A 12,859-nucleotide genomic window follows, 5' to 3' on the forward strand; every position below is an offset into this window, starting at 1 on the left:
CAAGACCTAATTAAACGGTCACCTCTGTCATACCTTTCTTGACCCACTAGACCAAAACAGCTGATCTTTGTCCTCCCACAGAACTTTCCATTTGTTTTGTCTTTATTTGGTTATGGAAAAGAGATTCTTGAGGCTCAAAGCCTTAGGTAAAAGGAAGACAGTAAAGACATTGTCCAATGAATGGGGAGTTTTATTTTGGATAGGAGGCCTTCTCAGCGCCCCTAAAGCCCATCCTAAAACTGATAGCCCTTTGGGGAAATTACTTCTTTCACTTGTTTGAGAGACAACTGACCTAGGGGGCAGACTGGCCCTGACAGAGAATAAAGCCAAAGTAGGAGACTGACCCCAATGACTTTATTCACACTATTTCAAAACCCTCTCTTTTCTGTCATCAAAGAAGTAATTGGGATATTTTAGTATCATAATAGCCATATTGTCCATGTAACCTTACCCAAGATACGAGCTGTTTTCTATGTGAACACAGGAATCACTGACCTTCTGAGAATGCACTCGACTAGAATTCAGATAACATCAGCAATGCAGGCAAAATGGCCTCTATTGAATACGCCTTTAAAAAAGGTTTAGAATCCAATTTGTTCAATGCCCACTCCCTGGTCATAATGTCAGCAGAATAAAGTTCCATGGTTTTATCCACCAGCTGTTCATTATCAAAAACTTTTCTTTGCCCATCTCTAGGTTTGGACCTGTAAAAATATTAAAAATGTTGTGATTTAACAAAAAACATTTCATGGAGAGTCATTGCCCTTTTAGAACAAACACATTCTGGCATGTTATTTTTGATAAGACTACAGTATTGATAATATGCCAAAACCATTCTCTTTACTTGTGCATATTATACTGAAAATGGCAGCTTTGACGTCAAAACATCTGCTTGTGAATTCGTTAGCTACACTGTTATAAACAGACCACATTCATTGCCTTTTCCTTAAAATTGTAAATTCAAAACACGTTTTTATTGGTGCTTCATTTTCCTGTTCCTCTTTCTAAAAGCTTTATGTGTGCTTGGTATGGAGAGAGGAAAAAGGCATTTTACTTGTTTGATAGGTAACCTCCAAATTGGGCTTCACTTAATAGTGTGTTGAAATCACAAACACATGCATAATTTTATTTTATTGCTCTTTTGGGATGTTACTACAGTCCCTTGAAATTAAATCCTAAAATCTAATGATTAAAGACGTTTTTATCCAGTTTTGGTGTTAACCTTGTAGTCTTTAGTTTTTATCTTTTCTGTCTCCCTACACAGAAAACGCCACATAATGGCTCTGGCTCTTTCTTGCTTATTCTTTAAAGTGAGTAAATATTCCTCAAGCTTCTACCTACAAAATACTGTCTATATTTCATTCTCATTCACTAACCAGACCTCAGTTTTCTTGTCTGCACGTGACTGTCCAAGTCTAAATATCAAATGCCCAAATCTCAATCTCTCTTATACAAGGATTTGAAAGTAGATATAGCATCAGCCCCTCAAACTTCAATCCCCAACCAAACTCATCTGTTCTCTCCCCATACATCCTGATATTTCTATTGCTTGCCATCCTCCCAGCCACATAGACTCTAAGGTTTAGTTTTGATCACTTCTTATATCCTCCAAAGCTTTACTACTCAAAATACTCAACAATTGGGGCAGCAGGGTAGCTCAGGTGATTAGAGCGCAGGCTCATAACACCAAGGTTGCCGATTCGATTCCCACATGGGCTGCAGAGCTGCACCCTCCATAAGTAGATTGAAACAACTACTTGACTTGGAGCTGATGGGTCCTGGAAAAACACTGTTCTCCCAATAAAATTTCTTTAAAAAAAAATGCCCAACAATCGGTAGAGTAGCATCCATCAGCATCACCCGGTAGTTCATTAGAAATCCAGAATATCAGGCCCCACCCTAGCTGGACTGAATCAGAATCTGCTTTTCAGCAAGATTCCCAGGTGATGTATATGCACAATATACCTGAGGAGCACTGCACTAACTTTTAGAAGAAAGGTCCATCTTGCTAATCCATGGTACCTTAGCATATGGTGGGTACTCAGGTCCTTGAGTACCTGCCTGTGTATATAATTGTTTCCACTGAATAGCGACGTATTTTGGGTCCTATCCCTCTTGCCTTCTACGCATTCCTTTTTAGTTCTCTTCCACATCATCATTTCTTCTTCTCTATTGATCAGTATACATGTCCTGCAAATAGTGTCTTAGTTGTCATCAAGAAACCAGCAAACTGGAAGGGCCGGCCGAGTGGCTCAGTTGGTTAAGAGCTCGCTCAAGAGTTTGAGCTCTGAGCAACAGCGGTTCGAGTCAGCACGAGCTGAGCAGCCGTGAGCTGCCAACAGGTGGCGGGATGGCTCAGCTAAAAAAAAAAAAAAAAGAAACCAGCAAACTGGACTGATTTAAGCAAGAGGGCTTCAGTAAAAGGACACTGCAGGTGGTAACACCATCCTGGAATCTGCCATTAGCACTGAAGGAAGTATTGTCCCCCAAACTCAAGCTCACTACAACTACTGCTGCACCAGAAGTATTTCTCCTGATCCCCACTAGCCTTCATCCTAGCTCCAGATTTCCCATCAGAGTGGACACATTTGATTGGTGAAGCCTGAGTCATGTGCCCACACCTTACATGATGGGGAGGCTAGGAAAGTGAGTGTAATTACCTTATTTACCTGTTTACTAGTGTAAAGTGTTTCTCCCCTGACTAGAAGATTGACCAAAGAAGAGACTTTCTAATGCATGGCTGTGTCCTTTCAAGTAAAAGGAGAAATGTCTAATGCATAGTAGGCATTCAATAAATAGTTGTTAAATAACTGGATGGGTAACTAAGTGAATAACAGATGTCAAATTCCATTGAGGAAAAAAAATTCCATTGAGATTCCCTAACCTTTTCGTTGCCTCCTAAATGATTCATCTTTAGTCATCAGTGATAGCTTGATAGCTCGTTACCCAAAACATGTTTTCTTACTTTATTCATTTACTTTTGATTCTTCCAGGAGTTATTAATCACTTTATTTAGATGATGATGATGATGATGATGACGATGACGACAATGCTTTGGGAAGCAAAGGCAATAATGCTGATATTTTCAGCATATCTCCTGGCTGATATGGTATCTAAACAAATGATGTCCACTCATCAATCATTTCTCTACTTCCTGCAGTTAAATCTTCCTGGAGGAGTCATCAGATCTTCTCAATCTTGAAAACTGACAAGAAGTCCCTGTGGACTCCCAAACTCTACTGACGATCGGGAGGGGTCCTTGACACTAAGATTTTAAAAGCCCCACCATCGGAACATGACTGGAAAACTCAGGTGAAGATATAGTCATTGCAGGTTCTGGAAAGGAGCAGAACATGAAGGCAAGTAAAGGTTTTACTTACTTAAGACTTTACTTTATAAAAGGCTTTATAGCTTTCTACCAATTTTACGTTTAATAGGCATTTTAGAGGTTAAAAGATACTTAAACAATATGCCTTAAAATATTAGAATCATTTGATTTTACTAAAAAAATCACTTATTCACACAATTCCTCATTTGGGTTAAGTAATGAAAATAATATATTTCTAATTTTTTTTAAGAGAACTCTTTTGTGAATTAACTAAAAGGTAGAGAGCATAGCAAAAAGTAAGGAGTTTGTAATTGCCCAGGCGTCAAGGTAGGAAGTAGAAGATTCTATAGGCACAGAAATGATTTTCCTTTGATTCTGCCAGGAGTTATCAATTCTTTTATCTGTTCTTATAGGGACTCAGAAGTCTGGCGGCAGCAACCTTGGCTCTTTTCCTGGTGTTTTCTCTCATGGGACATTCCAGCAGTGCACCACAGGTAATCAACTTTAAAAATTGAGGCTCCTGAATGTTCTTTCTTTCCTTTCTTCCCCTCCCCCCCCTTCCTTTTTTTCCTCTCTCTCTCTCTCAATCTCTCTCTCCTCTCTCTCTCTCTCTCTCTCTCTCTTTCCTTCTATCTTTTCTTTTTTTTTTCCTAATAGAGGACTGGGTTGCAATGTCTTATTAACTGTTTTTTCTCTTCTCCTGGGTTGTAGGGACTCTTCGAGAGAAGGAACTGGACTCCTCAAGCTATGCTCTACCTGAAGGGTGCACGTAGGTTCCAAATACTTTTTGCTCTTCCTACAGCAAAAAAGGAAGATCCTTGGGGCTCAAGAATCCATGAGATAGATGGAGAGCTGTGGAGAGAGAATAATATCGAGTTTGTTCCCTTAAATAATCGAAGTCAAGGTCATCCCCATCTATTAGTCAAGGAAAAGGGACAGTAGGGAGGTTACAGGGGGGTGGTGAGGTGGGGGTGGCGGTGGAACGGGAGGACTCTCTGATTGTCTGGTTAGAAACCCTCCAACCTAAACTGGAGGGTCGCTCTTGCCACAAAGGACAACTCTGGGGTTCCCTGGGAAACATCGCACTGGCAGGGGTGCGCGGGCCGCGCTGGGGCGAGCGAGACCTTCCTCCTGGCGTCTTCACCAGCGCCTGGCTCGGCCCAGGGTTGCACGCCGAGCGCCGGAAACCTGGCGGCTCAGCGCGGACCTGACCAGGTGCCTCCCACCTTCTCCGCGGTCACCGCCGTGTCCCCCTTATCCCGCTCCGAGGCGGGGAGGCGCGGAGCGGCTCTGGTTTAACCCGGATCGTCCCGCGCCGGGCGGGCGCTGAACCCCATGTCTCTCCTTTGCAGAGGGGCGCCGCTTCATCTCCGACCAGAGTCGAAGGAAGGACCTTTCCGACAGGCCACCGCCAGGTGAGTGACCGAGGGAGCCCGCGGGCCGGTCTGGCACTTAGAGCCGGACCCAGCGCGTAGGACGCTCTCCGCCCGGCGCCGAATGAAAGCGTCCCCCCACCACGAAGGACTCGGCGCAGGGGCCCCCCAGAGAGCGAGCTCCTGCCCAGCCCATATCGGCAGAACGCGGGAATTGGGGCTCGCGACGCCCCCTCCTAATGGTGGCAGGGGCGGCGGAAGCGGGGGCTGCGAGTCCCCAAGCTTGACTCGGTCTCAAAGGCTCAGATGGCCCACTGGCCACCGGGTAGAGATAGCCGGGGAGTTTTCCAAGGCTTGGGGTTCAGCTCCTAGGGATAAGGGAGGGTAGGGAGAACTGTGCAACGGACCCCAAAACGTATCTCCCGTTTGTGACAGGACCTTCACACAGTTTCCTCTTAAACACTGGTGGTTATTATTATTATTATTATTATTATTATTAAAATAGTGACTTACCTAGAAATTTCAAATGTATGCCTCTATTAATAGAAAGAGCTATCAAAAGAGTCAAAACCAGAAATATGTAATAAATGGAGGCTATAAAGAATGGGGACAGGGACTGTTACTTTTCATGATAAACCTTTCCGTGCCACCTAATTAAAAAAAAATAACTATACAATTAATTTTGATAAAATGTGAAGATTGAAATGCTAAAAATAAAAAGTATACTTATTTTGAAAAATACCAAACTCTGTGTTAAGCACATAGTAGGTGCTTAACAAATTTTTGTTTACCTTCAAGCTTGCAGTGTATAATTAAGCTTATTTACTTTATAAGGATAAGGTATGTTTTCCCACTTCAGTTGCTCCCAAAGTAAAAATCATGGTTTGTGTTGAGTCAGGATATTTTGTCTTCTGTCAACTTAGATTTGAAATAATTTTGAATATTTAACAGATACTGCTTCAGTCAAATAATTGCCTTCCGTGTGGCCAAGAATGTAGATTAGTATCTCAAATTGTTTTGGAAAGAGTGAGAGAGGAGGCAGTCCAGGCTCCAAGCAAAATCACATCTAAACCTTTTTACCCAGACATCCCATGGTAACCTCTGAAGGGAGAAATTTCTCACTGGCTCTTTATCTTAATCCTCCTTCCTAACATGAAATTCTGTGTAGTATATAGTTTAAATTATCTTCCATACCCTGTATTATACAACATAACCAATTTTAAGTAAATGTGCAAGGGAAGTGTGAAATGTTTTGATTGATAAAAATCGATCTGTGGAGAGGCCCTTTGCTGAGGGATCAATAAGCAGTTTCATAGAGATTTTTCTAGTGTCATAGCATAATGGGTTAGGGTTTATCTATATGAATATTTAAATGCTAATAGAATGTGTATACGTTTTTGTTTTATCCAGAAAGACGAAGCCCAAATCCTCGACTACTAACCCTTCCAGAGGCAGCAGCAGCTCTGTTGTTGGCTTCCTTGCAGAAACCACAAGAAGGTACACATATAGCGACCTCTTTCAACTGGAGGACAGAGAGCTTTACTTACTTTTGGAATTCTATGTTGAGGACAACGAAATTGCCTTTATTTATTCAGATTTTTAAAAATAACAGTTGTCCCCCACTCCAGAAATTCACACAATATTTATTATTTAAAGACCAGTATATTTCTCTTTAAAGTAAGTCCACTAATGTAAAAACATTCCTTGGTGAGACTGGGGAATTTCATATGAATTCCATAATCCATAGCCTATTGTAACCTTTATTTCTTTTAGAACTCTAGGACTAAAACAACACAAAGTTCCAACTTCATTATTTTGCAGTTGAAAAAAACTGAGGCCAAAAGAGGTTTAAATAATTATAAATCCAGTTGCTCACTATTAGAGGTTGACCCAAATAAAATTGCTGAAAATCAACCAGTTTTTACTTACAAACACAGCAGTTTCATACGGTTCACCCTAATAGATATGAGCCAGTTCTTATTCTAAGCTTGCATAATTTTCACTGTCCTAGGCAGTTTCTTCTCTATCAGGATTAGGTGTAATCTTCAAGTAGAGACACTCTGTTCATGTAACATTAAAACTACTCATTGAATTAAGTCATCTTGGTAGCGGATTAGCCAGGGCTTTGGAGTGCATAATAGGACTAGGTTCAGATTCTGGCTCAGCTGCTTTACCAGCTGGGGGACCCCAAGCCTTAGGATCAATTGGTAAAATGGAATAATGATATCCACGTACAGGATTTCTAAGAGCCAAAGGAAGAAGATATATGTTTATTACTATTAATAATAGAGGTCAACGAAGCATAATAAATAGACCTAGACTTTTCCCTCTCAATAATTGTAACGATGCCATACTTATGACATAATTGAAGTGTTTAAATGCATAAAAAGTACAGTGAGTGATCTGGTGACCAAAGCACAGGTTGCTGGCCCACTGCTCTGACACTTGTGCTCATGGAGGAAGCCTATGCGTGCCTGGTATTTGATGGGGCATGTGCGGGAGGGGGAGAAAGAGCAGAAAGCACTTTCTGGCTTCAAGCTTATGGCTTTGTTGTGAAAAAATACCTATGAGAAGCAAATGCAAGAGAGTGGGGTGAAGGGGTCTTCTGAACTTAGAGTAAGGCTGGGGCTGACTTGGGTGAGGAGAGGGGGTTGTAATACTTAATTCAGCAAATATGCATTCATGACTGTGAGGTGCCAGATTCTGTGGCAGGTACATTAAGCAAAAGCCAGAATGGGAATGGCCTTTGCAGTGAAAAGATAGGGAGAGCAGTCCATGGAATAGCAGAATGTAAGAGTGGTGGTCGTGTCAGAGCTACGATGACTCTTGCTCCTATCTCTACTACCATTAGCTAATAATTACTGAAGGCTTACTAGAATGCCCTGGGTCAGGCACTATTCTAAGCACTTCATGTGGACTAATACATTTAATCCTCACAGGAACCCAGGGAAGTAAATGCTGATAGTATCCACACTTTACAGATAAGGAAATAGAGGCACAGAAAGATTTAGTAATTTGCCCACTGTCACAGCAGGTACACACTGGAACTGGGATGAAGAATAGACAGTAACTTATTCTTTATCTGAGAATCAATAAGATGCCTTCTGGATTTTCAGCAGCGAGATGACCTGGTGAAGGAAGATGAGTCTGGTTATGGCATATAAAATGACGATAAGAGCAATAACAGTACCTACAATATGGGAACATCTGCTATGCGTCAGATATTAATCTTTCTAGATTAAAGCTAATCTTTACACCTTCAAGAGGTACATTTACTTCCCTAAGGTCACATGATTAGTAAGAAGTGATATCGAGATTTTAACTCAGGTCTGCATGACTCTATAGCTCTTTTGATTATGCCACACCACCTCTCAAATGGGTGGTGTTGAAGAGGAAAGGCTGGAGAGGGAATCAGTAAGGAACTTGAAGTAATGTAGGAGTGAAGTCATGAGGTACAGTCAGTCAGTGGGAATGGATGGACACGCTCCACTCTGAGGTATCCTGGGAGGAAGAATAGAGAACACGAGGTAACTATTCACTGAAGGTATAAAAGAGAGAACCCAGAATCAACCACCTGTTGTAAAGTGTTGTGTGTGAGAGTTTAGGATGGTGATTCTGATAAGGAATGAAACTTTCTGTGGATGTAATGAAGGTTCCGTTTGAGATGACAAAGACATTCCAGTGAGTCAAGGTGTACACATCAGTGGTTCTCTACTGCCCATCTGTAGGCTGGTTCCATCAGAGTTAACTGGAGCGCTTACTGGACATGCAGATTTCTGGGCCTCAGGCCAGAGGCTGATTCTGTGCTACTCAAGTGAAGTCTCAGAATCTGTATCCTTGAGAAGTTCCCCCAAATTATTCTGATGATCAGTTAGGTTTGGGAACAACTGGAAATTCAGAACCAGTTAATCAAGGTTGAAACCATGACAGTGCAAATCCCTCCGAGGGCTCAGATGTCGTGGGACAAGGGCAGATAGTAAAGAATTTGCCTTGGAGAATGCCCAGGGATCACGAGAACCTCAAAAGCAGCAGGCAGGAGTGTAAAAGGAGAACCAGAAAGACAGCACATCCAGAAGGCAATGAAAAGTTTCAGGAAAGGAGTGATTAGAAGCATCAAATATAGCAGGATGGTTAGTAAGAGTACAGAAATCCAGGGGAGAGGAAGATTGTGTTGGTTGGGAGGGGTCCCTGAACAGCGAGTGGTTCACAAGACTTCTGTTCAGCAACTGCTCAGTGATATGATTTGCAGCTACCGTGCCCCTTGTGAAACCTTGTTTACAGGGAATTTGGGGCAAGGAAGTAACTGCAGAGTAAAGAGATAGCAGGTAGGTACTAGCTGACATGGCTCTCAGAATTCTTGCAGTAAGAAGATAAAAAAATAGTTAAATAGTAGGTAGAGGACGCTGCCTCCAAGGGCATCTTTTCTAAATTCAGTCTTTGGCACAGTTCCTGATTGTTGACATCGGTAGGAGGAGAGTGCTGGTGGAGATGGGTTGATAGTGAAGTTTTAGATTTGATTGCTGGGAAGATGTGCAGAACCAGAAAGGAAAGTGAGCTAGAATGGAAAGGGAGAGCTAATTTTAAAGAGGAGGTGAGGGGTCTTCATTAGAAACTTTAGGGAGGAATGTGTAATTATAGATCCTCATTTCAAGTCTTTATTGGAAAATAAATACATATTTTTTAATTATTGAAGTTTCCAGAGAGGTTTGCCTCTGATGATCAAACAAAATTTTATTAGTCTAAATTTTGGATTCCCATGATATATTAATCACTAGTCACCTTCAATGTTTTTATTCTTAAGTCCCTAGGTATTATTTGGAAGGCTCTTATTTTATATAGTGTGTTTTCATTTCAGTGGTCTATATACAGGGATGTCTTTCTTGTTGAGCTTTTTTATTTCTTCTCTTTAAAGAGCAGCCTGTTATCACCAATATTTCAAAATGTGCTGGCAATTCAGGTTAAAATGTAACTCAGGCACTCAAATTATATTGTAACTGAAGTAATGTGGTTTTAGCGAGAGATGTTTTTAGAGAACATGAAGAGGCATTTGCCTCTGGCGACTCTCTCTCCCTATCTTATTGTAGTTCAGCTCTTCTACCCATTTTTAAAGTCCCAGGAACCTATTATCATCTGACTCCGTAGCTATCCCCGTGCCTGAAGTGATGCCTCATGCTCTAAAGTTTTGCAGTCCCATCTAGCTAACAAGTGTCCCTTCTTTCTGTCTCATTTCCTCCCCAGACCTCTAGCTGCTCAACTCATAAGAGAATGCGTGCAAAATGTGTTCCTATGCCATCTTTCCCGAGTAGATGCATTTTAACAGGGATTATAAGGAACCTTGATGCAAGCCAGTGGTTCCAATAGTGGGTGTTTTAGACATCAGGTATACTTAGAGCAAGACGTGTGGCCTTTTCAGATTTCTACCATTCATGCCACGTTATAGTTTCATTCATTATGGAGAGTCAGATGTGAAACGTGACTTACCTGATGTGTCTCAAGCTGAGGGGAAAAATTTTAAAACCAAATCAATTGAAACACAATTGTTTTTTTGGATTTTCAGTAGCAGAGTACATGAGCTAGCATAATTTAGGGGACTAAATGTTTATTTCCTGAGGTTCTCTTCATCTTATCTTCTTTTAAAACACAGGAAGTATGTTTATTTTTATGTATATATTTCTTTTCTTACAGCTGGAGAAGAAAACTTTGATTGGAAGCTAGTCTGATAAACTGGTGAAAATATATCAGATTGCGCTCAGTTACAGTTCTGTTATTGTTGAAGACATAAGCCATGTGAATAAAACCCTTGGATCCTTTTTACTTCATTGTAATGTTAGGAACATGCACAGCTAGTTTTATTCTTCCAGAAGCAAAAGTAATGTAGAGGTCTTAACTGAGAACATCACTGCTAATTTTAAATTAATATTATTATTGCTTCAGGTCCTGTTTAGACACCTTGTGTCTCACACGCAAATATTTTAGAGCATTTATGAGTACAAGGCTGAAGACGCTTTAAAGGATGATCTTTCTTTTTGTTACAACAAACATCCATCTTGATCTAATAATTATGTATGGCTGGTTTTTCCATTCTGTTACCCACTTGTATTATCTTGTCATTCAGCAGTGAATTTCTTCCTCCTTGCACCCACCGTTTCCCACCTGCAAGGAGGGTGAGGGAGGAAGTATGGCAGAATGGGAGAGAGTAGAGTGTGATTGTCTTAGCAGTTCATGCAGGAGAGGTAAGGTGTTCCGGCTGGAAGTGGGAAGGGACTTACTCTAATTGACTAGAACTCTAGACTTTATTTGACATGAAAACATTATATAAAGGCACCCTGATAATGTAAGTGCATGGTAATAGGCCTAATTTACTCCTTTTTAAAGTCAACTTGGGTTTAATACTATCTGTAACACATACTCACATACACATATACCTACAGAAAGTATAATAATATATTTATTTGTAATTACAATGTGACCATCATGTTGATTATTTTTACCTTATTAATTGAAAGTTGTTATTGATAAATAGAAAGTATTGTTAATTCTTATTGTCATCAGTATATAGCCATTATTCAGTAGCTAAAGAATATTGTTATGTGCATGTCTCTATAACTTGGAATAACAATTTTACTGTATTAAGTAATCAAAACCCTCCTCATAAGATTTGTCTGCATCTTGTTTCATAGTTGAGTAATGAAACTATAATCAAGTTAATGTGACAATGATTTCTGATAAAAATATTCTAGCATTAAAAAAACTATGTGGCATTATAATAGACAGCTGTCATTAATTATTATTTCATTTTAAAGTGGATTTTCTAAACAGTGCATAAGTGAGGATTATTTCTTCATCTGACATAGACTTGTACATATTGGCTATTTAGATATTATGTCTATTCCCAGAACACTTTTAAAATCTATCTTATGAAGTAATTCTTCCCACAGTGAACTAGAACAATCTCAACTATTTCACACTGAAACACAATTTTTGAAAGCTGTCTAAATGACCAATAGCTGTTAAAATAAGAATCAGCTCCAAGTATTATAAGTACTTGAATTCCTTGAATGCTATACAGATGTGCCAATTAATACACTCATCGCATAAAGTCCCTGACACCATTTGCTGTAACTTTCTATCTCCCAGGTGTCTTTGCAGTTCTCTTTATTTCTGTCTTTTTCAAAACTGAAATGAATGAGTGATCAGTGACCAAAAATTTTCACATTCACATGGCTTGGATTTTAACATTGGGAAATACCTTCCTCATCAATGCATATCCATGCACTAGAATACCCCACCTCCACATGGCACTTGCACCCATTTTTAGCACAGTTCCGGTTGCTCTATGCCCTAATTCCCCTGTGGCTATCTGCACTTTGTTTATATATACTGTCTCCAGTGTGGGTTCTCAATTACTCTATGCTTCCCTGGGTTTCCTCAGTGGATGCCCCCCCTCCTCCCACACCACCACTGTGATCATGAGACATGAGAGAAGGCAGAGAGGCTCTGACCTTAAATTCAGCTTCCAATTCTCATTTCCTCTTTTTCCTGGTTATGAGAAGTAAAAGCCTATATCCTGTCAACCTTGAGTTACATTATTTTATGTAGGCTTCAGGAGAAAGGAGAGTTGGGAATGTAACCTGTTGGTGTCCTCCTTCTGGGCAACAAATCCTGTGAGGAAGAGTTCATTTGTAATTTGATTTGATCCTTACAACCACCATGTGAGGTGGGCAATTGTATCTCCCACGTTACTTCATGGAAAGTTAGGCTCATCGTCTGAAGCCTCTTTGAACCTCCCCAGTGTACACATGACCAGCCCCTCTTCCGAATCCCCCTAGCTCCCCAAAAAACTATTAGTATAGTACTTGTAGTATTTTATATTGTGATCTATATATGTAAAGCCAGCCCTATCAACCCTAACTTTTTCCATGGAAAGAAGTGTGGTACAATGCATAAAAAAAGTCTCGCTCGGGCGGCCGAGTGGCGCGATGGTTAAGAACTGGCTTGGGATGCCAGAGGGCCTGGGTTCAGATCCCACATATGAGGGCCAGTGACACTGCCCTCCACAGCTAAGATGCTGAACAGCTCAACCTGGAGCTGGGCTGCTGTGAGTCGCCGATGACGGCGTAGGCTGCAGCCCCTGTGGCAGTGGGTTGCCATGGGCTAC

The 12,859-nt window shown here is 40.8% G+C and overlaps 1 protein-coding gene across 1 annotated transcript; it reads left to right on the plus strand.

Annotated features, from left to right (window-relative positions):
* The first annotated feature begins 3,040 nt into the window (after positions 1 to 3,040).
* Positions 3,041 to 12,717, plus strand: SPX (spexin hormone). Its single transcript, XM_019630364.1, has 6 exons — positions 3,041 to 3,109; positions 3,742 to 3,822; positions 4,040 to 4,097; positions 4,681 to 4,743; positions 6,112 to 6,198; positions 10,387 to 12,717. The coding sequence occupies exons 1-6, from the start codon at positions 3,041 to 3,043 to the stop codon at positions 10,419 to 10,421; spliced, it is 393 nt and encodes a 130-aa protein (XP_019485909.1). The 3' UTR covers positions 10,422 to 12,717.
* The last annotated feature ends 142 nt before the right edge of the window (positions 12,718 to 12,859 follow it).

The sequence above is a fragment of the Hipposideros armiger genome, unplaced genomic scaffold (genome assembly GCF_001890085.2).
Source record: "Hipposideros armiger isolate ML-2016 unplaced genomic scaffold, ASM189008v1 scaffold_904, whole genome shotgun sequence".
NCBI lineage: Eukaryota > Metazoa > Chordata > Mammalia > Chiroptera > Hipposideridae > Hipposideros > Hipposideros armiger.